The 25,386-nt window shown below is 37.8% G+C and overlaps 2 protein-coding genes across 12 annotated transcripts; one reads left to right on the top strand and one right to left on the bottom strand.

The window, feature by feature from the left end:
• The first annotated feature begins 8,767 nt into the window (after positions 1-8,767).
• On the top strand, positions 8,768-11,471 carry LOC121249434. The gene is made up of 3 exons (XM_041148146.1): positions 8,768-9,536; positions 9,626-10,939; positions 11,062-11,471. Exons 1-3 carry the CDS (start codon positions 8,768-8,770, stop codon positions 11,469-11,471), a joined length of 2,493 nt encoding a protein of 830 aa, XP_041004080.1.
• A 7,561-nt stretch (positions 11,472-19,032) lies between these two features.
• On the bottom strand, positions 19,033-22,938 carry LOC121250916 (auxin-responsive protein SAUR65-like). Of its 11 annotated transcripts, none has more exons than XM_041150164.1 (4): positions 22,585-22,938; positions 21,136-21,842; positions 20,478-20,570; positions 20,232-20,380 (listed from the first exon to the last, which is right to left on the bottom strand). In XM_041150164.1, the coding sequence occupies exons 2-4, from the start codon at positions 21,599-21,601 to the stop codon at positions 20,355-20,357; spliced, it is 585 nt and encodes a 194-aa protein (XP_041006098.1). In that variant the 5' UTR covers positions 21,602-21,842; positions 22,585-22,938; the 3' UTR covers positions 20,232-20,354. The 11 variants fall into 11 exon arrangements, with proteins under 11 accessions (XP_041006103.1, XP_041006098.1, XP_041006097.1 ...); XM_041150163.1 differs by having other exon boundaries at positions 21,136-21,803; XM_041150162.1 differs by having other exon boundaries at positions 21,136-21,686.
• Positions 22,939-25,386: the final 2,448 nt, after the last annotated feature.

Raw genomic sequence — 25,386 nt, 5'->3', positions numbered from 1 at the left:
AGTCACAGGCACATTCTGGTAAAGTGGGTCAACCTGGCCTGGCAGGTTACAGAAACTCCCTTCCAGTTACTGCGCAAATTTTTACCACGTGTGCATCGCGGGAATTTTATCCCTTAGCACGTTTCAACTTTCCTACCTTAAATTCATTCTGTTGCTTCATATTCCTATGTCTCAAAAATGGGTGCAACGATCACGTCTACACATCTTGTAAACTTCCAGTTGAGGCTTTTGAGCCGCCACCTTCCTCCTATGTAAGTTCTCCTATTCCAGTTTCTGCTTCTCTCACCTGATGCCCTTTTCTTCGACTTTGACCCTTGCCTCTTCTCTACTCCTTAGATCTACCTTCAATGGCTTCTAAGAGCTCATCTTGTAGTGGTGAGTCCCAAAAGGGTCTCAAATCTTCCTTTCATCATGAGCTTCCATTCCTCGACAAATATAATTGGTCTATTATCATGGACCCTGTGGCTCTCAGTACACTTCATAGTACATATGGAGTCCCAGATTCCATCGCCACGAAGGTCCCAGAGCCTTGTTGTAAGGTCGTTGACCTAAAGGGCAACTTCGAGAAGGTTGCCTTTCATGTCGATGCTCTTTTGCATGAGCTGAGGCTTCTGTTTTGCCACCTGGTCTACGACGTATTGGACTACTCGGGTCTGGCCCTAGCCCAGGTACATCCCAACGCCTAGAGGCTCTTAACATCATGTTGTGTGGCGTGGCACATGGTCTTGGAGGCCATTAGGGAGGAGTATTCCGACTTGACCGCTCAGGAGTTTGTGTTTACCCATGCGGTTCGAGCTCTGGAGGGGAGCATTTGCAGCTTTTGTTCTTGTTCCAAGTTCCGACTCGCCCACTTCTAGGGGCACCACTCCAATGCCAAGTAGTTCCAATGCAAATTCTTCTTCCTATTGGGTGACGGATGGGAGTTCCCTACCAACAAAGCTGCCACCCAGAAGTTTCTCATTAGATCTGACTTGGGGATTGTCCCATACGACAGGAAGATCGCAGTGGATCTTCATGAGCAAGAGCAGGCTTGCATACAATTGGTGTATTCCTAGGTCTGGGAACACCAGAAGGAAGTATGGATTGATGCCCTCTTGACCGAGGCCAACATCGACCGATTCTTGGTGGTGCCAAATCGGTCTCATGTGGTGGGCTGTCATTTCTTGAGGGAGCCCCCTACTCCTCAGGGCTTGAAAAGGCCTTTCTGTAACACCCCGGTCCCAGAGGTCCGGAGAGTTAGCTCTTAGTATTTTAATATCAACTTCAATATCACAATTATAAAATCCAAAAAACTCCATAAAATATTAATTCATTCACTCAACCCAAATATCCAAGTTCCTTCATAGGGACACCAAAGAAATTCTTAATAACATAAATTAAAAATTCTTCAAAGACTTGAAAATATCCTTAATCAAAATAATCAAAAATAATCAATTTACTAATTATGACTCTCAAATACATACTTTTACCCTCAGGCACTTATTCCTCTACGATCATCACACATTGCTAAAACTTCATACTCTTGTTCTCTAGCTAAACCATCAAAATTATCTGAAAAATGTTTGGAGATAAAGGGTGAGTTATCAACAACTCAGTAGCAGAGAACATATACTAGTGTGCAAACATGAGCATTTACAGAGTTCAGAATGCAGAACAAAATACTTTCTTTCATAATGCAGAATAAAAAATTTGCTTTCAAAATGCAGAGTCAGAACATGCCATCAAAATATCAGAGCGAAAGTTCAAAATATTCATAATCAAAATCCCTTTGGCATAGCATAAACTGAAACATCACATCTTATCTTATCATATCGAAACAGACACCATGTTTAACCCCCATGGTAGGGTTGTGCAAACCCAGTGGCCAACCAAGCAGAAACAGAATGTGAATCCTCCCCTTATTATTCTAGGAGCCCCAAGTGTGCACACAGGAAAGACCACGTAAAAAACCACTTTGCTTCCAAAGTGGGTGCACCGGAAATAAAAAACGTTAGTACCAAACCGAATAGAGGCAACAGTTTTACACCCATGGTAAGCTCAAAACGAAGCAAAAACAGAATGTCATGCCAGAGGTTTTCAGAAAACATATCATATAATATCAGAGTACAGAACATCTTCAGAACAGAATATAATCATATCACAAAATATAATTTATGCACAAAATTTTATATCCACTCTCTTTTGCACAGTTCAGAAATAAAATGTCAAAATAACCCATGTATACACCAGTCATACCAGAAAATATTTTATTCTTATACAAAATTTCATAAGTAATGCAGAACAAATAACTGAGGTTGTTTCAAAATTCTTTTCATAACAAAGCATGCATGTTTTTCATAAAATCAAGCTCAGGTCATTTTATTTTATGCAAAGTCTAGCATAGGAACCCCACTTACTTAGACTTCTTAACTTTTCAGAATTTTTCTCAAAAATGCCGAACAATTATTACTCGTAACCTATAAAATAATTACGTAATTCTCGTACATTTCAATTGAACACGTATTTTGATATTTAAGCCTAAGCATCTAAAATAACCTATTTTAATTCCTTAAAACCTAAAATTCTCATAACCTCAAAATATATCATCTCTTTCTAAAAGCATCAATGTCCTTCTAATAACTTCGACTAAAACATTAAAAAAAATTCGATATTTGCCAAAATATAAATTGGACCTGCAATCAGTTTTTAAAAAAATAATAATCGAAAATTAACTAGGCTCTTTCTACATATAAATCCAAAAACAAAAATTTTAGAAAATGCCTTGTTGCTAGACTCAGGTGTTACATCTTTCCTCCTTAAAAAAAAAAAAATCGTCCTCGAAATTTGCTAGTACCATGAGCGAGGCCTAAATATTTTTCCGCCCCCACCATTTCCCTGCCAATCCCAATCTCTAATCATGTTATCAAACCTAATATTCCAAAATTCTAACCCTCCAATATAGAAGCTCGACACCTCTCATCTTTCCCCCAGGCATACACATTCACACTTATTGTATTGCTTATCATACACCTCAAAAGGTCTAAGTCAAGTCTAAAATATAAACCTCAACAATGTAATTAAAGACCACATAATAAATTCCAAATTATCCGCATAATATAATAAGCTCAATAATATAATAAAAAACCTAAAATAATTTTGAACTCTCCACATAATCTATGAACCCTATACAAATATCGAAATAAACTCTGAAACTATCATATAACTAAAATCAGGCTTCCGCTGCACACTCTAACAACTTGTAGTCCTAAACACATTGTAACCTACTCACATACATCTAAAATTAACTAACCCTACATTTAACCAGTCCATACATTCTCAACTCACCAGAGTCAAATTCATAAATTAAAACAACATGATTGTAGCCTCCAAAACATCAATATCACAAGTCTAGGCCTCAAGTTCCTAACCAAAACTCTTTCCAAGAAGTCGACCTGAAATCTAAACCTTAAATCATGTCAGAATCATTTCTTATAGTCCACAACATTACACCTACAGGAACTAAAATCTCAAGTGTCTTAAAAATCGTTTTCCTAAAATATGCAAAATCTCAAATCTCAAATTTCGTGGGACATATTCCATAGGTCCGCAAGTGCCAAAACCTTACGTATCATAAAAAAGAAAAATCATATCCTAGAGCCCACAGAATTCTAGATCCTTAAATCTCATCAAAATGACTTTTAAAGTATGTACCATTTCTAAACCTCAAATCTCCAAAAATTCAGTCCATAAAATCTAAAAACTCTCAAACCTTAATTATCCATATAATCATCTCTTAGTCCTAGAATGTCTATACCTCGAATCCGAAGTTACTTCCTAAACCCACAGATATCTAAAATCTCATATGTTATAGTCTACAGAACTTCAAACCTGACTCTGATACCAACTGTAACACCCCAATCCTAGAGGTCGCGAGGGTTAGCTCTTAGTACTTTAATATGAACTTCAATATCACAACTATAAAATCCAGAAAACTCTATAGAATAACAATTCATTCACTCAATCCAAATTTCTATGTTCCTTAATAGGGACATCAAAGAAATTCTCAATAACATAAATTAAAAATTCTCCAAAGACTTGAAAATATCCTTAACTCATCAATCAAAATAATTAAAAATAATCAATTTACTAACATGACTCTCAAATAAGTACTTGTACCATCGGGCACTTATTCTTCTACAATCATCACATCTTACTAAAACTTCATACTTTTGTTCTCTAGTTGAACCATCAAAATTATCTGAAAAATTTTTGGAGATAAAGGGTGAATTATTAACAACTCAGTAACAGAGAACATATTTTACTGTGTAAACATGAGCATTTACAGAGTTCAGAATGCAGAACAAAATATTTTCTTTCAGAATGCAAAACAAAACATTTGCTTTCAGAATGTAGAGTCAGAACATGTTATCAAAATATCAGAGCAAAAATTCAAAATATTCATAATCAAAATCCCTTTGGCATAGCATAAACTGAAACATCACATCTTATCTTATCATAACGGAATAGAGACCATGTTTACCCTCGTGGTAAGGTTGTGCAAACACCGGCGGCCAATCGAGTAGAAACAGAATGTAAATCTTCCCCTTATTATTCTCGGAGCCTCGAGTGTGCACACAGGAAAGACCATGTAGAAAACCACTTTGTTTCCAAAGTGGGTGCACCAGAAACAGAAAAGTTGGTACCAACCCGAACAGAAGCCACAGTTTTACAACCGTGGTAAGCTCAGAACGGAAAACAAAAAAAAAAAAAAAAAAAAAAAAAAAAAAAAAAAAAGACAGAATGTCATGCTAGAGGCTTTCAGAAAACACATCGTATCACATCAGAGTACAGAACATCTTCAGAACATAACAGAATCAGATCACAAAATATAATTTATGCACAAAATTTCATAGTCGCTCTCTTTTGCACAATTCAGAAACAAAATGTCAAAATAACTCATGTCTACACCAGTCATGCCAAAAAATACTTTATTCTTATACAGAATTTCATGAGTAATGCAGAACAAATAACTGAGGTTGTTTCAAAATTCTTTTCATAACAAAGCATGCATGTTTTTCATAAAATCAAGCTTAGGTCATTTTATTTTATGCAAAGTCTAGCATAGGAACCCCACTTACCTAGACTTCTTAACTTTTCAGAATTTTCCTCAAAAATGCCGAATAATTATTACTCGTCACTTATAAAATAATCACGTAATTCCCATAAATTTCAATTGAACACATATTTTGATATTTAAGCCAAAGCTTCTAAAATAACATATTCTAATTCCTCAAAACCTAAAATTCTCATAACCTCAAAATATATCATCTCTTTCTAAAAGCATCAATGTCCATCTAATAACTTCGACTAAAACATTAAAAAAAATTCGATATTTGCCAAAATATAAATTGGACCTGCAATCAGTTTTTTAAAAAATAATAATCGAAAATTAACTAGGCTCTTTCTACATATAAATCCAAAAACAAAAATTTTAGAAAACAACTTGTTGCTGGACTCGGGTGTTACATTTTGATGCCCTGTCGAGGGGATGGAGAAGAGCCTCATTAAGAGGATAAAAAGGCTGCCACCAATTGGGAGGATCTTGAGGCTGACCTAGAAATCCCTTCCACCCCACTAGGCGACTGAGAGGTGATGGTTGGTCTCGACCAAGACATCTTGATGACCTACAGCACTTGACACCAGGCATGCCCAAGGGGCCGCTGTTGTGGAGCGTTTTGAAGAGACCGATGTTGACCCCACCGCATCAGGCACTGCCTGCCAGAGGAGACTGATGATTCCAAATGAAGGAGACTGTCAAGAGCGATGCTAACAAAGGCTCCCACCAGGCCCTAGGCATGCTACATCCTTTGACTGCGAGGTGCCTCCCAAAACCACTACCCCCAAGGGCTTTCCTCGTGAAGACTCTGTGATATTAAGTAAGGATGAGTCTTGGGCTTCCTCTTCCTCAACCAAGGAGTCTGTTAAGCAGGATGCCTCCCCGACCACTACCTTCGAGGAGGTTTCACCACAAGTCGATTCAGCACGTGTTAGCCCTCCTTCACAACCGGGGGAGGGGCACTCAAGGAGCCCAATCTTAAGGGGCCCTCGACATTGTGAGCATCCGACTCCCCCAACCCTTTTCCTTGGGCCACTGAGTGGCTCAACGCGTCCGGGTGGGGAGGGCCCTTCCACATCTCGCCCATCTAGGCCGGGGGACGATGGACTAAGGGTTGAGGCCATACGAAGGTGGTCAATCAACTCAGGTGTAGCCTTTCCCCGATAGGACTTCTGTTTCCTCCTCAATCCGTAGTTTTAGTTTTTGTTGTCGAGCCGATTTAATTTGACAGGGATTCTATTACCTGGCATCCTAGGTTGTGGATGGTCGAGCTAAGGTGGAGAATAAGGCTCACACTTTACATAGTCTTGGTGAGCAAGCATTTCACGAGATGTTCAGGCTTAGGGTCGCAATGGAGCATGCCAAGAAGGCCTTCACCGAAGTTGAGGCCAGCAATGCATCCTTGCTGGAGATCATCGGTCACCTCCGTAAGGAAGGGTCCGACATTCGAAAGGGTTTGGAGAAGTTAAGGCAAGAGGCATCTCGCCACCAATCCAAAGTCAAGGTTGCTAAAGAGGAGAGGAACTTGGAGCAGAGGCGAGCACTTCTCTTGAAGGAAGAGTTGAAGGAGGCCTAAAAGCGCTATCTTGACTATGTTGCCTCATTGGCAGAAACCGTGGAAGCCCACCATGACTTGGACAAGCATATAGATGAGCTCCAATTTGAGAAGGAGACGCTCGCGGTGAGGAATCATGCACTCCAAATAGACAAGGACAAAGTAAAGGATCTGCATGTGGAGCTGGGCGAGTCACTAGCACTCATGACTCAAGAAGGAGCTGAGGTTCTACGAGGAATGGGCGAGGGGACTAGGGGCCAAGCTCACCATCGCCAATGGGGAACTCGCCAAGCTCTCCTCCCAGTTAGCGGTGGCCAAGCGACTTCGTAATCAGGCTTGGAGCCACGGGTACACCCAAGGATTGGAAAGATGAGGGGACACATGGAGGCGTGTTTTGTAATCACCAGATCCGAACCACACCTAGTGTATATAAAAGAAAAGAATGGGTGGACGGGTGTGTCTATGAAACCTCTAATACCAAAGTCAAAATATATTTTTCACTAGAGAAAAGAGAGAAAGAGGTCAGAGTTGGTTCAGAGTGATTAATCTTTCTTCTTTGGCTGCTCCTTCTTATTTATATTCTTGTCCCATGTGGGATCTCTAGCTTCTCTGTCATTGTAATGATCACCTTCTTTTCCGAAGACAGGGTGCCGTATTTAATGCGGCTGTTTCTGTCAGCGATAGGAACTCGACCCCTGGTGCAGGTCATTCGACGTCACATTTAATGTGGTTGATCCTATTGGGGACAAGATCTCGACTAGCTTTTTCCTTATTAATCCAACACGTCTAAGAGTACGTTAATGTGTGCTTCTCCCTTCCTAGGCCAACCTGGGTTTCCCCCATTTCATTTCCTAGCCCGCCAAGTCACAGGCCTTACGTTCGGATCTGGTGATTACACCTACTTAATAAATAGAGAGTAAATACTCTCTTAATAAATACACCTCCTTTACTATTGCTTTACTACTTAGCTATTGTTTTTTTCCATTTGCTCTTTGAATCTAGATTAAAAATCTCAGAACATAACCTTCTTGTATAATCTAGAAGAAAATAAATTCAATCAACCAGCATAATCATATACTTTAATTAAAAATAAATTTAATTTTATAAAAATATCTTCTATTTTAATATAAAATTATAAAAAGAATTTATAAGTTTGATATTCTCCTTATAGTTTACAATATGTATACCATACTTAAGTGATGCAGGACATGGACATGGGAGGCAACAACATGGCAGCTGAGGGCTCCAACTCCTAACCAACCAATTACCCGAAGACGTAGCGGACTTTCATGAATCTCATGCATTGCGTGCATCTCATGCATTACGCCTCAAATCAGGACGTCAACGATCTTTCCTATTTCGGATTGATATGATTTCCGTCCATTTATGCTAGTTTATTTGTTTCCTTTCTGCTAGTTACCATTTATGCTAGTTTATTTGTTTCCTTCTGCAAGTTATTTCCTTACAGAATGTCCATTTTCCTTTCATGAGTTTTATATATTTGGCTATCAATGTAATGACAAGAGGAGGTCATTTTTCTGAAGAATAAAGTTACGAAGTATTATTTTCCAGCAATTCTCATCTATTTGGAAGACACAGTTCTTCCATTTACTCTATTCTGCAAACGTTTACTATGTTCTTTAATTTTCCCATCTTCCGCTACGCTATAATTGGCATCAGAGCAAGGCTTTACCTGGCTTGATGGCGAGAGACAATACCCGCGAAGAGGAACATGGCATGCAAGCTGTTTGGGCAGCCGTTAATGCTCAAGACCAAAGGAACCAACAGTGTTTCGAAGGAATTGAGCGTATGCTGCAAGAAATCCAAACAGCCATCACAGGCATTCGTGTTGGAGAAAACAAAAATGGAGATGGTGAAGACCCAAACCATCCAAGAGGAGATCGCAACTCTGCACATCGACGGAGGAACCAAGCACCGAATGACTCCTCTAGTGACGAGGAGGTGGAGGGGTTCGTTCGTGGAAACCACGAGGCCAAGAGGCTCCGAAAAACAACAATAATTTCAGAATCAAGATTGATTTGCCTTGTTTCAACGGGCACCTGCACGTTGAGAGTTTTCTAGATTGGATGCTAGAGGTAGAAAATTTCTTTGATTATATGCAGATTCCTGAAGCGCAGCAAGTAAAGTTAGTTGCCTATAAACTGCATGGTGGTGCGTCGGCTTGGTGGGAACAAATGCAAAACAACAGTCGGCGACAAGGCAAGCAACCAGTGAGAGTTTGGCCCAAAATGAAGCAATTGATGAGGGCTAGATTTCTTCCACCTGACTACGAGCAAATTTTATACCAGCAATACCAAAACTACAAGCAAGGAGCGCGGACCATGAGTGATTATACAAAAGAATTTTATCGATTGAATGCTCGTAATAATCTATCCGAAACTGAAGGACAACAGATTGCAAGATACACGGGGGGCTTGCGCATGGCCATACAAGACAAGGTAGCACTACACACTGCATGGTCTCTATCAGAGGCAGTGAATCTTGCTATGAAGATCGAGATGCAGCTGGCCAGACCCCCACTGAGGATTCAAAATCCACCTCAAGCGAAGCCTGTGACGCAACCATCGCAGCCCAACGATACACGCCCACCACCATTCAGCAAGTTCCAAAAAGGGGAGAGTAGCACTCAACACGCCAAAGCTCCAGTTAACAACCCCTACACACGGCCTATGACAAGAAAATGCTTCCATTGCAATCAACCTGGACATCGATCTAATGAATGTCCCACACGCCGTTCAGTTCACATAATCGAAGAAGGCGATGAAGAATTGAAAGGGGGAGATAGTAGCGATGATGATGTCGACGAAGAATTGGTTGAAGGCGACGAAGGAGAACCGATAAGCTATGTCATCAACGGGTCCTGCTGTCACCAAAGGTAGAAGAGAAAAACCAAAGGCACTCTATCTTTAAGACGCGTTGCACTGTCAAAAACAAAGTGTGCAATGTAATTATAGATAGTGGGAATTGTGGAAATATAGTGTCCAAGGCTTTTGTGAAGGCGCTCAAATTGAAGGCTGACAAACACCCACGACCGTATAAGATTAGCCGGATTCGAAAAGGGGCTGAAACCAGTGTTAACAGTGTTTGTCGTGTCGTATTTTTCATCAAGAAGCACTACCAAGATGAGGTCGAGTGCGATGTTGTGCACATGGATGCCTGCCACATCCTATTGGGGCGACCATGGCAGTTTGACGTAGATGCCACCTACAAGGGACGTGATAACATATATTCTTTTTGGTGGAAGGATAGGAAAGTTGTACTAATGCCTGGTGGAGATAAGATTTCTAAATCACACCAGGCTGAAGAAAAAAACACCTTTCTCACCCTCAGTGGAGCTCGGTTTTTAGAGGAAACCAAAGATACTAGAGAAATATGGACCTTGGTAGTAAAAGGAAAAGAACCGGATGTAGACCTCATAGTACCCCCTCAAGTCCAATATATTCTGACAGAATTTGCAGACATCACGCCCCAAGACTTGCCAGATGAACTACCTCTTATGCAAGACGTCCAACACCATATTGATTTAATTCCTGGAGCCAGCCTACCCAACCTGCCACATTACCGAATGAGCCCAGTAGAACATGGGATTTTACAAGGTCAAGTAGATTCACTCTTACGCAAAGGATTGATCCAAGAAAGCATGAGTCCCTGCACGGTACCTGCATTAATCACACCAAAAAAGGATGGAAGCTGGCGGATGTGCGTAGACAGTCGCGCCATCAACAAGATAATGGTAAAATACCGTTTCCCCATTCCTCGACTAACTGACTTGTTAGACATGCTTGCAAGGTCTAAAATTTTTTCAAAGGTTGATTTGCTGAGTGGGTACCGCCAAATACGAATTCGGCCCCGCGATGAATGGAAGATGGCTTTCAAAACCAAAGAAGGCCTATATGAGTGGCTAGTGATGCCGTTTGGTTTCTCTAACGCGCCAAGCACTTTTATGTGCATCATGCACCAAGTCCTCAAGCCGTTCATCGAAAAATTCGTTGTGGTCTATTTTGATAATATTCTCATTTACAGCCACAGTGAGAGTGGTCATTTGGGCCATCTCAGAGAAGTTTTATCCGCCCTCTCCCAGCATAAGTTGCTCATCAACCTGAAGAAGTGTCACTTTTTGAGTAGCAGTTTATTGTTTCTCGGGTTCGTGGTGAGTGCCGACGGGATACACATGGATGGAGAAAAAGTACGTACGATCCGTGAGTGGCCAACCCCAACCACTGTCACTCAAGCCCGCAGCTTCCACGGCTTGGCTATTTCTACCACAGGTTTATAAGGAATTTTAGTTCCTTGGCAGCCCCAATTACAGAGTGCATGAAGAAGGGACGTTTTGATTGGGGTCAGTAACAAGAGGAAAGTTTCAACACTCTTAAAGAAAAATTGTCAACAGCTCCTGTGTTAGCCCTCCCCTACTTCGACAAGCTTTTTGAAGTTGAGTGTGATGCATCTATTGTTGGCATAGGCGCTGTCCTAGTCCAAGAGGGTCGACCAGTGGAATTTTTCAGTGAAAAACTAAATGAAGCACGGTGCAAATGGACCACGTACAAGCTGGAGTTCTATTCGGTCATAAGGGCTTTGAAGCACTGGGAACACTATCTCATTCAACGTGAGTTCATCCTTTACAGCAACCATCATGCTCTAAAGTTTATCAATACCCAGAATAGCTTGAACCGAATGCACGCAAGATGGATTGGTTTTATGCAGAAATTCTATGGTGCTCAAGCACAAGTCGGGACAATAGAACCAAGTAGCCGACGCTCTCAGTCGATGTGCATCCGCGCTCACCATTATGAGGACTGAGATCATTGGTTTTGAACAGCTTAAATATTTATATGCCGATGATGAAGACTTTGCTGAACTCTGGAAGCAGTGCAATTCAGGACAGCCCAAGTCAAATTTTCATGTACAAGACGACTATCTCTTCCGGGGAAATCAACTTTGCATCCCTCGCACATCACTACGAGAACATGTCCTACGTGAGCTGCACGGGGGTGGGCTAGGAGGACATGTAGGCCGAGACAAGACCATCTCATTAGTATCCGAAAGGTATTTTTGGCCCCAGCTACGAAGGGATGTGGGAAGGTTCGTTCAGAGATGTCCTGTTTGCCAAGTGAAGAAAGGCCAAGCTCAAAATACAGGGTTGTACACGCCCCTACCAGTCCCTCAAAACATGATTTGAGCATGGATTTTGTACTGAGGTTGCCGCGAACTCAACAAGGAGCTGATTCCATCTTTGTGGTAGCGGACCGATTTTCCAAGATGGCACACTTTATTCCTTGTCGAAAGACATCGGATGCATCTAGCGTTGCACACCTGTTCTTCAAAGAAGTGGTTCGTCTACACGGCGTCCTGAAAACCATCACCTCTGACAGGGACACCAAATTCCTTAGCCACTTTTGGATCACATTGTGGAGGAAGTTCGGGACTTCACTTAAATATAACAGCACTTGTCACCCACAAACAGACGACCAAACTAAAGTGGCCAACAGGACACTTGGCAATATGTTGCGCTGCGTGTCTGGAGACAAACCGAAGCAGTGGGACGTGAGCCTTCCTCAGGTGGAATTCACTTTCAACAGCATGAAGAACAGGTCAACTGGAAAGAGCCCATTTGAAGTAGTTTATACGACTCCCCCACGATATGCTCTTGATCTGGTTTCCCTCCCAAAGACTCCAGGAGTTAGTGTCACAGCTGAGAATTTGGCTGAGAAAATTCAATAGGTCTGAAATGAGGTCCGCAACAATTTAGATAAGGCTAACATAAATTACAAGAGAGCAGCGGATAATCACCAGCGAGCCAAAATATTTCAAGAAGGAGACTTAGTGATGATCCACTTGCATAAGAACCGTTTTCCAGCGGGCACCTATGGCAAACTTCAAGATAAGAAGTAGGGTCCTTGTCGCATTTTAAAAAAAATTAATGATAATGCGTACGTTGTCGAGCTCCCAGAAAATATGGCAATCTCCCCTATCTTCAACGTGGCTGATTTGTTTGAGTATCATCCCCCTGATGAACAACTCAATGAGGACTCCAACTCTGAGACGAGTTTTTTTCTAAGTGGCGGGGAACTGATGCAGGACATGGACATGGGAGGCAACAACATGGCAGCTGAGGGCACCAACTCTTGACCAACCAATTACCCGAAGACGTAGAGGACTCTCATGCATCTCATGCATTGCGTGCATCTCATGCATTATGCCTCAAATCACGACGTCAACGATCTTTCCTATTTCGGATTGATATGATTTCTGTCCATTTATGCTAGTTTATTTGTTTCCTTTCTGCAAGTTACCATTTATGCTAGTTTATTTGTTTCCTTCTGCAAGTTATTTCCTTACAGAATGTCCATTTTCCTTTCATGAGTTTTATATATTCGACTATCAATGTAATGACAAGAGGAGGTCATTTTTCTGAAGAATAAAGTTACGAAGTATTATTTTCCAGCAATTCTCATCTATTTGGAAGACACAGTTCTTACATTTACTCTATTCTGCAAACTTTTACTCTGTTCTTTAATTTTTCCGTCTTCCGCTACACCATTAAGTGCTACAAAAATGAGTGTCTTTCTTTCTGACAATGTTTTTGAAACTAAAAGAGCAAAAGAAGGTCAATTTTTATAAAAATGAATTTCTTTTTAATTAAATTACATGATTACGTTGGTTGATTGAATTTATTTTCTTCTAGATTATGCAAAAAGCTTATGTTCTAGGATTTTTAATCTAGATTCAAAGAGTAAGAGGACAAAAAAAAATTAGTTGAATAGTAAAACAGTAATAAAAAAATGTGTAAGAATATCGTTACCACAATAAATATAATCAGCAGCCTCGTTAATATTGAAATTACAGCCATTGAGCTGCTACGTGATTGGCAATTTGGCAACCACAGCAAATGCAACTACACATGCCGCGATGTCCCAATCTTCATCTATACTAAACAAACATTAATAAACCCGGGGAGATGGTAAAAAATAGGCAATAATAACAAAACAAAAAGAGCATTGTTTTGTCAGTGTGGGCAACATCATTAATTAAACCAGATTAGGTTTCTACTTAAATAAAGTTATTGCTTTGGTTAAAAGCAGGCAATTATCTAGAAATTAAAAAAAAATGGAAAAACCCATTGAATGAAAATTAAGAGAAGCAAACCCATTTTGACAATAGGAAATTCACATGCAAAAATTAAAACACCCATTAAACTAAAAGAAAACCAAAAAATGCATATTTAAATTTGGGTTATAATTTACCACTAATAAATCAATAAATATAAAGAAGAGAAGTCATATATAAAAAGAAAATGATGAATTTACAACTTAAAATTTGAAAAAAAAAAAAATCGTTCCTTAAAACCAAAATAAGGCCCAAAAATAGCACGAAAAATGCAAAAACAAAAATATGAAAGGCAAATCTCTGGACCTGCTTTACACGTGAAGTTTGATGAGACAGCGACAAGCACAACATAATGGCTAGTGATGGTGCATGGTTGTGAACGATTTTTGTAATGAATTTTAGTTCTGAAGAGTTTCAAGAAAATTATTATTTAAGGTCGTGTTTTGTATGTCTAGGTAAGTTTTTAACAAGTAAGGTTAGGATCTTCACCTACAAACACAAAGAGAAAAGTGAGCTTGGGGTCGATCGGAGAGCTTCCGATACCTAATTAAGTCTCCCTGTGCGTATTGTGATAGCTTTTGTATTTTGAATTCAAAGAGAATCATTCGTACCTGGTTGGGAAGCTTTTATACTAAGTCCCCAGGAAACATTCTGTTCTTGGTGTCAAAGTCCAGCCATCTCACCCTGATGCGATCCATGTGATTTGCTAAAAATATTATACCAATATTTTAATAACTCCTCCAGTTCCACGTGAAGTACCTTAAGAACTTAAAAGGAAATTTTGTTCTTATAATTTTCAATGTGTTCGATCTGAGCAAATATGATTATTTGTATAATTGTATGTGTTAGTATTGTTTGGTATTTCATATATACATATAGAGAGTCTTCTAGACTTTAGAACTACCAAATGGTTTCAATGTGTAGCTTTGGCAAAATCTAACTATTTAAATGAACGAAAAATAGACCCTTTTTGCACAATACATCCTAATTTCTAGGCCTGGGCAGTTGGCTTCCAGAATCAGGCCCGCAGGGGTAATTGGCAAAAAAATACGGTCGTTACTCTGGGCGAACAAGCGGGTTTCATCATAAACTTAAACCAAGCGGGCGAGGTTGGGCTTTAGCCCGCCCGTTTTCTACCCACCCGCCCACTTATTACACGCACACACGTGTGTATATATATATAAAAAAGAACCTTAAACCTAACTCTCCTCTCCTAACTGCTGTTTCTCTCCTCTTCCTCCTCCTATGTTTCTTCTCTATCTCCTTCTCCTTCTTCTATTCCTCACCCTTCTCTTCACCCTGTTGTTCTTTCTCATTTTATTTATTTATTTTTTTACTTCCTCCTCCTCCTCCTCCTTCTTTCGCTCATCCGTCTCTCCCTCAAAATTCATCCACCTGTTTCTACTTCTTCTACTTCGTTTCTTCTCTATCTCCTTCTCCTTCTAGGTTTGGTTCAATTGGCTATGTTTGGTTCGATTTCCATTGGTTATTTGGTTGGATTTTGGGGTTGGTTGATTCAATTTTCATTCAAGTTTGGGACCAAAGGTAGCAGCCAAGCCATGAATCTAGTGGTTTCCATGCATGGAGAGCCAAGGTCGTGGATCTCCATGCGTGGATCCGGTGTTTTCCACCGAATCTAGATTAGCGGTGGTGCTAGGGGGTGAGGATACAAATAATGATCAGTACCTCCCGTCTGCCCATCTAATAGATGAGGCGAGGGATTATACAGAGGCGAGGACAAAGTGCGAGGGGAAAAACTAATTTTGGGAGGGGTGAGGGAGGGATGGTTGCTTGCCCATGTAGGGCGGGTCGTATCACTACTGATTTCAACAATCAGATCTTAACATATGGTACACATTGAAACTTTTAATAATTTAGGGTGACATACTTATTGTAATTTAGGGTTTCGTATGTGTGATAATCTTGGATTGTAAATGTAATTACCTCTTATACACCAAAGGAAAAAGGAAATAATATTGCTATAATATATACTAGAATGAACTTTCCATCAACCATTGGGGATAGTAATTATTGTAACTATGATTATTTCTATAACGCCCCAATTCAGGAGATCCGGAGAGTTAGTTCTTATTATATAAAATCATCTCCAATATCACAACTATAAAATTCAGTAAATTCCATAAAATATTAACTCATTTGCTCAACCAATATATCATTGTTCCTTCATAGGGATAACAAAGAGATTCTCAATAACATAAATTAAAAACTCCCCAAAGACTCGAAAATATCTTTAACCCAACACATCAAAATATCTTAAAATAATCAATTTACTAACTATGACTCTCAAGTAAGTACTTGTATCTTTGTGCACTTATTCCTCAACGATCATTACACCTTACTAAAACTTCATACTCTTGTTCTCCATCTGAACCATCAAAATTATCTGAAAAATATTTAGAGATAAGGGGTGAGTTATCAATAGCTCAGTAAGTAGAGAACATATACTAGTGTGTAAACATAAGCATTTACAAAGTTCAGAATGCAGAATAAAACATTTTTTATTTTTAGAATGCAGAGTCAAAACATGTTATCAAAAATATCAGAGCGAAAGTTCAAAAATATTCATAATCAAAATCTCTTTGGCATAGCATAAACTAAAACATCACATATTATCTTATCAGAACAAAATAAAGACCATGTTTAACTCCCGTGGTAGGGTTGTGCAAACCCCGGTTGCCAACCGAGTAGAAACAGAATGTGAATATTTAGAAGTACTTTGGCATAACATATATGATTTATTATCATCATCATCATCATATCAGAGCATCATATCATAACAAAGGCCATGTTTAACCCTCGTAGTAGGGTTGTGCATCTGTGGATAACCAAGTAGATGCATATCAGAACTAAAACAGAGTACCACTATTCTTTCCCATGGCAGGGTCATATCATATCAAAATAGAAGCCATGTAAAACCCCCATGGTACGGTCTCTAACAGAACGGAGCAAAAACAGAATCATATACAGAACCAAATAGTCATGCCAAAGGTTTTTCAGATGCCACATCTTATCAAAACGGAGTACTGAATAGAATCAGAACATAGCAGAATCATATCACAAAAATATAAGTTATGTACAAATTTTCATATTCGCTCTTTTTGCATAGTTCAGAAACAGAATGTAAAAAATAAGCTCATGTCTACACCAGTCATGATTGAAAATACTTTCTTCTTGTACAGAATTTCATGAGTAATGCAGAACAAATAACTAAGGTCGTTTCAAAATTTCTTTTCATAACAAAACATGCATATTTTCCAAAAATCAACCTCAGCCCATTTTATTTTTATGCAAAGTCTAGTATAGGAATCCCGCTTACTTTGATTTTTTAGTCTTTCAGAATTTTCTCACAACAATGTTGAACGAATATTGACTATCACCTATAAAATAATCACGTAATTTCCATAAATTTTTATTTGAATACGTGTTTCGATACTTATACCTGAAATACTAAAATACATTTTTCCTACAAATCTAATATTCACGAAAACCTCAGATATCCTCATTCCCCAAATTCGCTAATAACCACTTAATTTTTCTGGCTAAGATATAAATTCGGAATTATTTGCTACTCAAATCTAACTCTAAAAAAAAAAGAACTTTAATACCAACAGGTATCATTTAAAAAAAATGAGCAGGAGTAAATTTTAAAAAACATAACAAAGAGTTTTATAACTGGAATGGTAAAAATGTAAAAACACTTAAAAAGGGTTTGAGGTGTTTTTTGGAAGAAAATCAATGACCAAAGGCTATATGACATTTTCGTAATTACAAGGGATTTCATGACCATATAATTTAAAACTATCTATACGTTAATATTTTCAAAGAGTCCAAAGCTTCTACTTGTTTCTAGAGAAAACAAAAAACACAACAAAAAGAAAGAGAAAATTGAAACAGAAGGAGGTGTGCAACGGAGGCTCACCGTGACTGAAGGAGGTCGCGGCAGGGCAGGCGAGTGGGAGGTGACTGAGACACAACGACGGAACCCTGAGAGAGAGAGAGAGATGAGAGAGAGAGAGAGACCATGGCGAGAGGCAGGACTTACACACTGAGTACGATGGGGAGCTATGGACTGGGGTCACCCAAGGCAGCGTCCAACGATGGAGGCTTGTCCTCCGGCGCTTCTACTGTCAACGGTGTCTTATGCGGCTGCGTGGGTAGTGGCTTAAGGGCAGTGGGTATTTGAGACAAAATACTCTATTTTTGAGAGCCAAAACAGACGTACTTACGATTTCGTGTGGGCTGGGCATGGTGGTGATCTGTGGGAGGAGCAGCGACGTGGTTGGCTTGGCTTTAAGGTGGCGAGGCTGCTGGACGTAACAGAGTCTGTGGGCTGCAGGGAGGCTGTGAGGGTGCAACTATGTAGGAGGGTACGGTGTAGTTTCGGTTTGTTCTTAACTCTCGATGATGGTTAAGCAGTGTCTTCGTGGGTGGCCAAGATGCAATGCATGGTGGCAGACGGGGAAGACAGTAGCAATAGGGTGGCTGAAGAGGAGAGCAGCAACAACTTAATCTAGGGTTGAAGATGAACGATAAAAGCATGAGGGATGTACGTGAACTGTGAAGTTAACTTGTGAATATATAGGTGATTGAACATAAAAGAAAACCCTAGATGAATAGAGACGTGCATGAGCATGGAAGTGGAGTCGTGCGGGGTAGGGAAAGAGAACTACCGTGTGATCTTGTGTTTGAGAGGCAAGAAAATTGTTGATGGACGTATAAATATATATAGGAAACAGATAAAACCCTATAGAAAGCAGGAATGAGAGACGTGCATGAAGTGGGGTTAGAAAGAAAAATCTCATGGATTTGGGCTTTTTGGTCCGTTTCAAAAATTGTGCCAAGACTGATAGTGAATAAAAAAGTAAATGGACTCTTCCTTAAATTTTCTAGGCCCATAAAATATTACTCGAAAAGTTTTAACTGGATTTTTCACATACTTAACCCTATATATATATATATATATTAAAAAACAAAGGCTTGGCGCTATGCCCGGGTGTTACAATTTCACCAACAATTCAAGAAATAATTATGTGTTGATGGCTTAATCTTTGATATGATATTATCAAGAACGATACTACCTCATCACTAATTTTTTCATAGCCAAAACACCTTCTTTTGTTGTTGTTTCATGAAATCAACAATGATGTGTTTTTTATCCGCGATGAATTTTTGTGCTTTTAGCGACGAATATTTCGTCATGACACACAAATTGAAGATGTTTAGCGAGGTCCTATTTCATTTCTACAGGTTGATGCTGTTTTTGTATTGGTAACGAATCGATGACCAACTGTTATACTTACAACTTACCAAGGCCTTATTGCTAGAGCAACTTATGGCATGTAGGAATGAAAACCCAGCAATGGACAGACCCTGGCCTGGGCCTTGATGCAGTGATGTTCCTCCTATTTGACACTGATCCCATGGCAACCAAACACAAAGCGCTGACTGGGGAGTTCAATGGCCCAGCCCAAGACCGACCAATTTTGGTCCATGTTCATTTGTATGTCAAATGGAAGGGATGAGAAGGGGATAGCGCGCATAGATTAGCTGTGTATGACCATTACAGATTGTGAGATAAGTAATGATAGATACAAGTCTGTGTACAAGATCATATTCATTTGGGTCTACTTTTTTTTTTTTCGAAGGTCGGCACAAAGCGCGTTCAGCTGAAGCATGTACAAATCATTTTATTTACGGGATTTGTTGCTTTGGAGACTTTGGATGCCTTCCAATCGAAAATTCACAAAGAATCTGGTGATTTCCATGAAGAGTGGATCTAATGCATTTAAAATAATGGGACTTGAGGATGGGATTTAGTATGGGAAGATTCCTTTGAGCTAGCTAGTGAGCCAAGCGAGATGGATTTGGAGATAAAATAATGTTGTGGTTTGGGGGTCAAAAAGGGAGCAGAGAAGGCCTGTTTTCCACATTCGGTTTTGGGGTTCAATGGTCATTCAATGCTTCAGCTATAAACTGTAACATTTTAACACAAAACAGGCTTTGATCACAGTGCACATTGATGGATTAAGACAGCTCATCACTCATCAGTGAGATTTTATCACGCATGCTAATCTGAATGCACATGAACCTGGAAAATAAACAAGACCGAGGGGGAACAGCTTGATTTAGAAAATTGGAAACAGTTTTGACAGCACAAGTTTTTGGGATTTCTTTTGTACCACCTTTCTCCCACATGTCTAGATTTCTTTCCATACTATCAAGATTCAATAAATTTGAGAGAGATTCTCAAGTGTTTCTAAGAAGATTTTGAGTTTGCATTTTGCTAAATCTCAATCATTGCTGTTAAATAAAAACTAAGCTGTCTTGTGACAATCGCACACATGACAACTATATTGACAAGTACCTCAACAATGTTTTCAATGATGGCAAATGCATAGAATCGGAGGGAACCCATATGGAAATACTCGCTGATTAATTAATATGTTTCATATTCCATCAAACATCAGGTTTAGGTCACATCCCATCATACAGAATATAAAGATCACACATCCCCTCTCTAGCAACAAATCCTGACTCAATCCATCTGAAAACTTTCTAACTGAATCTTCCTATATTGGTCACTTACACAAAGAAAAGAAAAGAAAAAAGAGACCTTCGTTAACACCAGAAAATCAGTCCTAAAACAGGTGAATTAGAAAGATCACTGTGATTCCTTACTCTTCGACAGGTAATGAATCTCCAGCTTCAAAATCACCAAAATCAAAAGGTTAGTGAACCAATCAGCAGGGGTGAAATCATGCACAATTTGATCTACATCACAAAGTGCTCCACATATTAGACAGTATGTAATTTAAAATTAGATCAGCGGGCAACTCAGGTGTAATTGTAATGGGACTGACTCTCTTGCCACTAGAAAATGACGTAAACTTAGTTTAAATGCCTCTTAGAATCAATAGTTAGCTACATGTAAAATTAGATCAGAGGCCAAATCAGGTCTAATTCATTGCAATTCGCTACATGTATCTGAATACTTATCTTTATTAGCTTCATCAATTATTTGATATAAGATTTCCCCGGTCTCAATCACCACCAGCCAGACTCTTATAGTGCTCGAACTTAAACAAATCCAATCTATAAAACACCCTTCAAAATCCAATATGTCCTTTTATAAGCTTCTTGGAGAGGGGGAAAAAAAAACAAACATTTGTTTATGGGATGCTCGCCAAAAATTAGTTAAATGGAACATTATTTAAAATTTTGAGAAGTGTGTAGCTTGTTTGGACTCAAATTTCCAACATGAACATAAAAGCAATAAGCTATTTTTAAGGAGAGAATCTATAAGAAATAGAACAACAATTGTAATAAAGAAGCTCACCAGAGCTTTCGTCAGGGTGAGCCTTATTATGGTTCTCCATGCACTTTAGAAGGAATTTGAAGGTCTCAATCTCACATGGGATTGTGAGCCCGCCACTATGATCAAAGCCAAACTCCTCCTCAACTTTTTCCAGCAACACTTTGAACAAGGAGTGGCTAAGATAGCTAGTTGGAATGATGAATCTCCGAAGCTCTGGCCCAACATAAACTGCCAAATAGCCTTTGGGGACATCGGTTGGCGGATCAGGGCTGTGGCAACTATCCTCGTCTGAATCACAACTTATGACATTTGTTAGCCTTTTATTAATTGCCGGCGAAATACCACCTCCATGATTTTGATCAGGTGCATCTGGTGGAGGACTGCTCGGCCTTGAGCCAAGTGTTACAGATTGCCACTTCTGGAGGATTTCCTTCAACCTAACAATCTGCCTGATTCCAACCAATTTGCTGCTACCATTGTCATCCATTGCTAAACGTTAGCACAATGCCGGAAAGAACCCAAGGATTGAATTCTCAGTGTCCGAATCCAGATGAAAAATTCTCATCAAGCATCTGAAGACCAAGGCCATGTACACAAATACATGAGTTTCCGTGCGCAGAAATCCAGATGAAACGGTCTTCCAAACATGCACACAAATACACGAGTTTCCATGCGCAGAAATCAAGCATCTGAAGACCAAGGCCATTTATGTATGAGTTGAAGAAAAGCTGACACAAAAGGCATTCCTTTGATTCATCGTTCTTCCATCAAATATAAAACACAGACTTAAACAATTAAAACGTGCACCATAAGATTGTTAACCATTTTTATCCAGCAAATTAACCCCCTGAGGTAAACCAATAAATCTACAATAACATAAAATCTTTAACATCTATAATAACTTTTATCGATTTTTCAAATCATCTTAATTAATTTTCCATATTCAAGCCAATTCCATTTGTTCGCCAATCTTTCCTATCTTAAGAATCCAAAAAATATTACTGAATCCGGAAAACGTGCATAAATAAAATTTATCTTGCCCAAAGAAATGCCTTGCAATCAAATTTCACTTATTTCTCTGCATTTTTAGCCAACCAGCCGCTAAAATTTCAAAATGCTATGAACGAAAAAATCAGATCAACCAACTAATTAACACAAAATAAATATGGCAATGCAATATTAAGTTTCTTGGTTCGACGTTACATTTCACCACCCCAATTCTCTGTCGTTCAAGAGAAAAACGACTTATATAAAAATTATAAATAAAACATGACCATCAGATCCCTAAATTAACAAAATGGATCATATTGTAAACGCACATATTTGTATTCGAATGTATGTTTATAAATCTCAACAGCACCATGCACAGAGAAATAAAAATGAAAGAGAGAGAGCGGAAATCTGAGAAATGCAAAACGCGGGAATTGGAATTGAATGTGAAGAGTATAGACAGAGAGATTTCACGAGTACCCGGAAAAGGAGAGGACCTTAGGTGAGAAGCGGAAGAAGAAACGCCATGACCATGCCGGGAGCGAGCTCAATCTCCACGGAGAAAGAGATCAAAGTTCGAGAGAGAGAGAGAGAGAGAGATAGAGAGAGAGAGGGAGAGACTCTTATTTACGTTTAGAGGAAGTTTTTAAATAATATTCATATATTAATTTAATTTAAATTGTAAAGCACTGAAACGGGCTCTCTCACTCAGCGATTATCGGACAAGAGAAACCTGGTGTGTCTCTCTCTCTCGCTCGCTGGCGACGGATTCGGTTGCTTCTGTTTTTTCTGTTTTCGCCCAAGGCGTAAGCTAGCTTAGCCCAAACGCCAACGGTTTCTATTCCCGGGCAACAATTATACAAGGAAAATGATAGGATGATTATCAAATACGTTGCGGTTTCAACTTTGTATAAGGTTTCAACTTTATATAAGAGATGATATAAGATAAGGTAAAATGGGTTGAGATTAAAATTAAAAATTAAATAAAATATTGTTAGAATATTATTTTTTAATATTATTATTATTTTAAAATTTAAAAAAAAATAAATTATTTATTATATTTTGTGTAAAAATTTTAAAAAATTATAATAATGAGATAAAATAATTCTTGTATCCAAACTGGCCCTAAATCTGCCTAATTATGTTTTTATTTTTTTATTTTTAATGGCTAAAGAATTAACTGTTAGTGAATTTCTATTTTTTTATGTTTTTTATAATGGTTAAGGATGTTTAAAAAATACTTAAAAAAAAAAATAATTTGTACTAGTGTGTACATTTAGTGGGCACATTAGATAGTCATCCTAGCATTGTACAATATATAATTTATTAATTTCTTTTTCATTCTGAAATAATTTTATAAGAAAAAAGAATTGTGTTATCATTTTTCCTTGAATTTTTCTTCTTAACTCACACCGATTGCTGATATGTGTGTTTGAGTGAATTTTAATTTTAACTGCTTTACAAGAATAAATCACTTAAAATATTAAAAAATGTTTGATTCAGTATGAAGAATAGCGTTACATTCTTTTTTTAATCGAAGAATAGGAAAGAATATATGTGTAACCACAACAAAGTTTTGGGAAGAATTTCGATAAATATTTATTAGAAAATAAAATAATATGTTACCCACTTTAATTATCATTGTTTCTGTAATGTAATCTAAAATCCCATCAAAATCTAATTAATCCTTAATTTGGAAAATAAGTTATAATTTGCAACATTTGTTAGTAGCATCTCATTAATATTATAACATACCACTTATTTTTTGTACATCTCAATAATTTGAAGGGGGTAATTATAATATGTTCCTAAAATGAAAATTATTAATAATTTGAGAGATACTTAAATATTATATTAATAGTGAGAAATATACAAACAACAAAGAAAATAAAATGTATGTATAGTTTTCTCGGTTTGGATTAAGAAATCTCTTCAACGCATTTCATCTAATTATTATAATTTTTCAAGATTCTCACACAAGATATAATAAATAATTCAATTTTTTCAAATTTTAAAATAATAATAATATTAAAAAATAATATTCTAACAATATTTTATTCAATTTTCAACTTTCATCTCAATTCATCTCATCTCAACTTACTATCCAAACCTACCATTACTTAAGTTTTAACTCACCATTACTTGTACTTAATGCCTTTTTAGGCACCGTTTGGATAGTGAAAATGTTTCATTTTATCTCATCTCATCATTACAATTTTTAGTCTTTTCCAAATTCTCACACAAAATATAATAAACAATTTAACTTTTTCAAATCTCAAAACAATAATAATATTAAAAAATAATATTCTAACTATATTTTATTAAACCTTTAACTTTAATCTAAAATCATCTCATCTCATCTCATCTCACTATCCAAACTGCACATCTAATTTTGTTATTGTGTCATTGGGTTGGGCCCACCTTGCTCTTTAAAAACAAATTAGTATGGAAGACATGTTCAAAGCATGTGCTTCACTCCCCTAAAAGACTAATAATTTGTGCAAGGCTTAAATATACAAATTAGTACAGTCATTTTATATAAAAAGTAAACCCCACCATAGATATAAATAAATAAAAACTACTCTATTTTGTAAGACCCATTCTTTTACCATTGTCTATACAAGACTTGCACGATTTAGATTTGTATCTAGAATTACTTCTTTGAAAAATATATAGAGTAAGATCATACCTATTTTGAAATAAATCCAAAAGGGAACAATGGCAAGTAGAAATATAGAACCAAACTGGATCGAGAGAGTAGACCGAATAGTGTAAATCTACTTTTTTTTTTTTTTTTCAATCATTTTTTATACCTCTTTAAACATTTTTAAAAAATAAAAAAATATATCAATTCACTAATAATCATTTTTTAATTATTAAGTAAAAAATAAAAAATAAAATTACAATCGGTCATTTTTTCGGTTCAAGAAGCATTTTCTCAAAAAAAAAAAAAAAAAAACACCCAAACTTAAACATACCATCAAACGTTTTTGAAAGCAGAACAGAATAAAAGAAGCCAAGCATCAAACACGCAAACAATAAAATCACGTCCACGCAATTAATGGTAGTATAAAAAAGTAGCACCATTACAACAAACTAAGCATCGTCCTCTAGCAACAGCATTATCGTATACTTTGGCCTATAACGAGTTCACAAAACCTTTCATCTCATCTCATCTCAATATTTAAATATTATAAATATAAATATTTTTTAATTTCAAATTTTAATTTTTTCATTTAATCATTACAACTTTTTCAAATTTTTAAATAATACATAAAAAAT

This window comes from Juglans microcarpa x Juglans regia, chromosome 2D, assembly GCF_004785595.1.
Source record: "Juglans microcarpa x Juglans regia isolate MS1-56 chromosome 2D, Jm3101_v1.0, whole genome shotgun sequence".
NCBI classification, from domain to species: Eukaryota; Viridiplantae; Streptophyta; class Magnoliopsida; order Fagales; family Juglandaceae; genus Juglans; species Juglans microcarpa x Juglans regia.
This window is presented reverse-complemented; position numbering and strand designations above follow the sequence as displayed.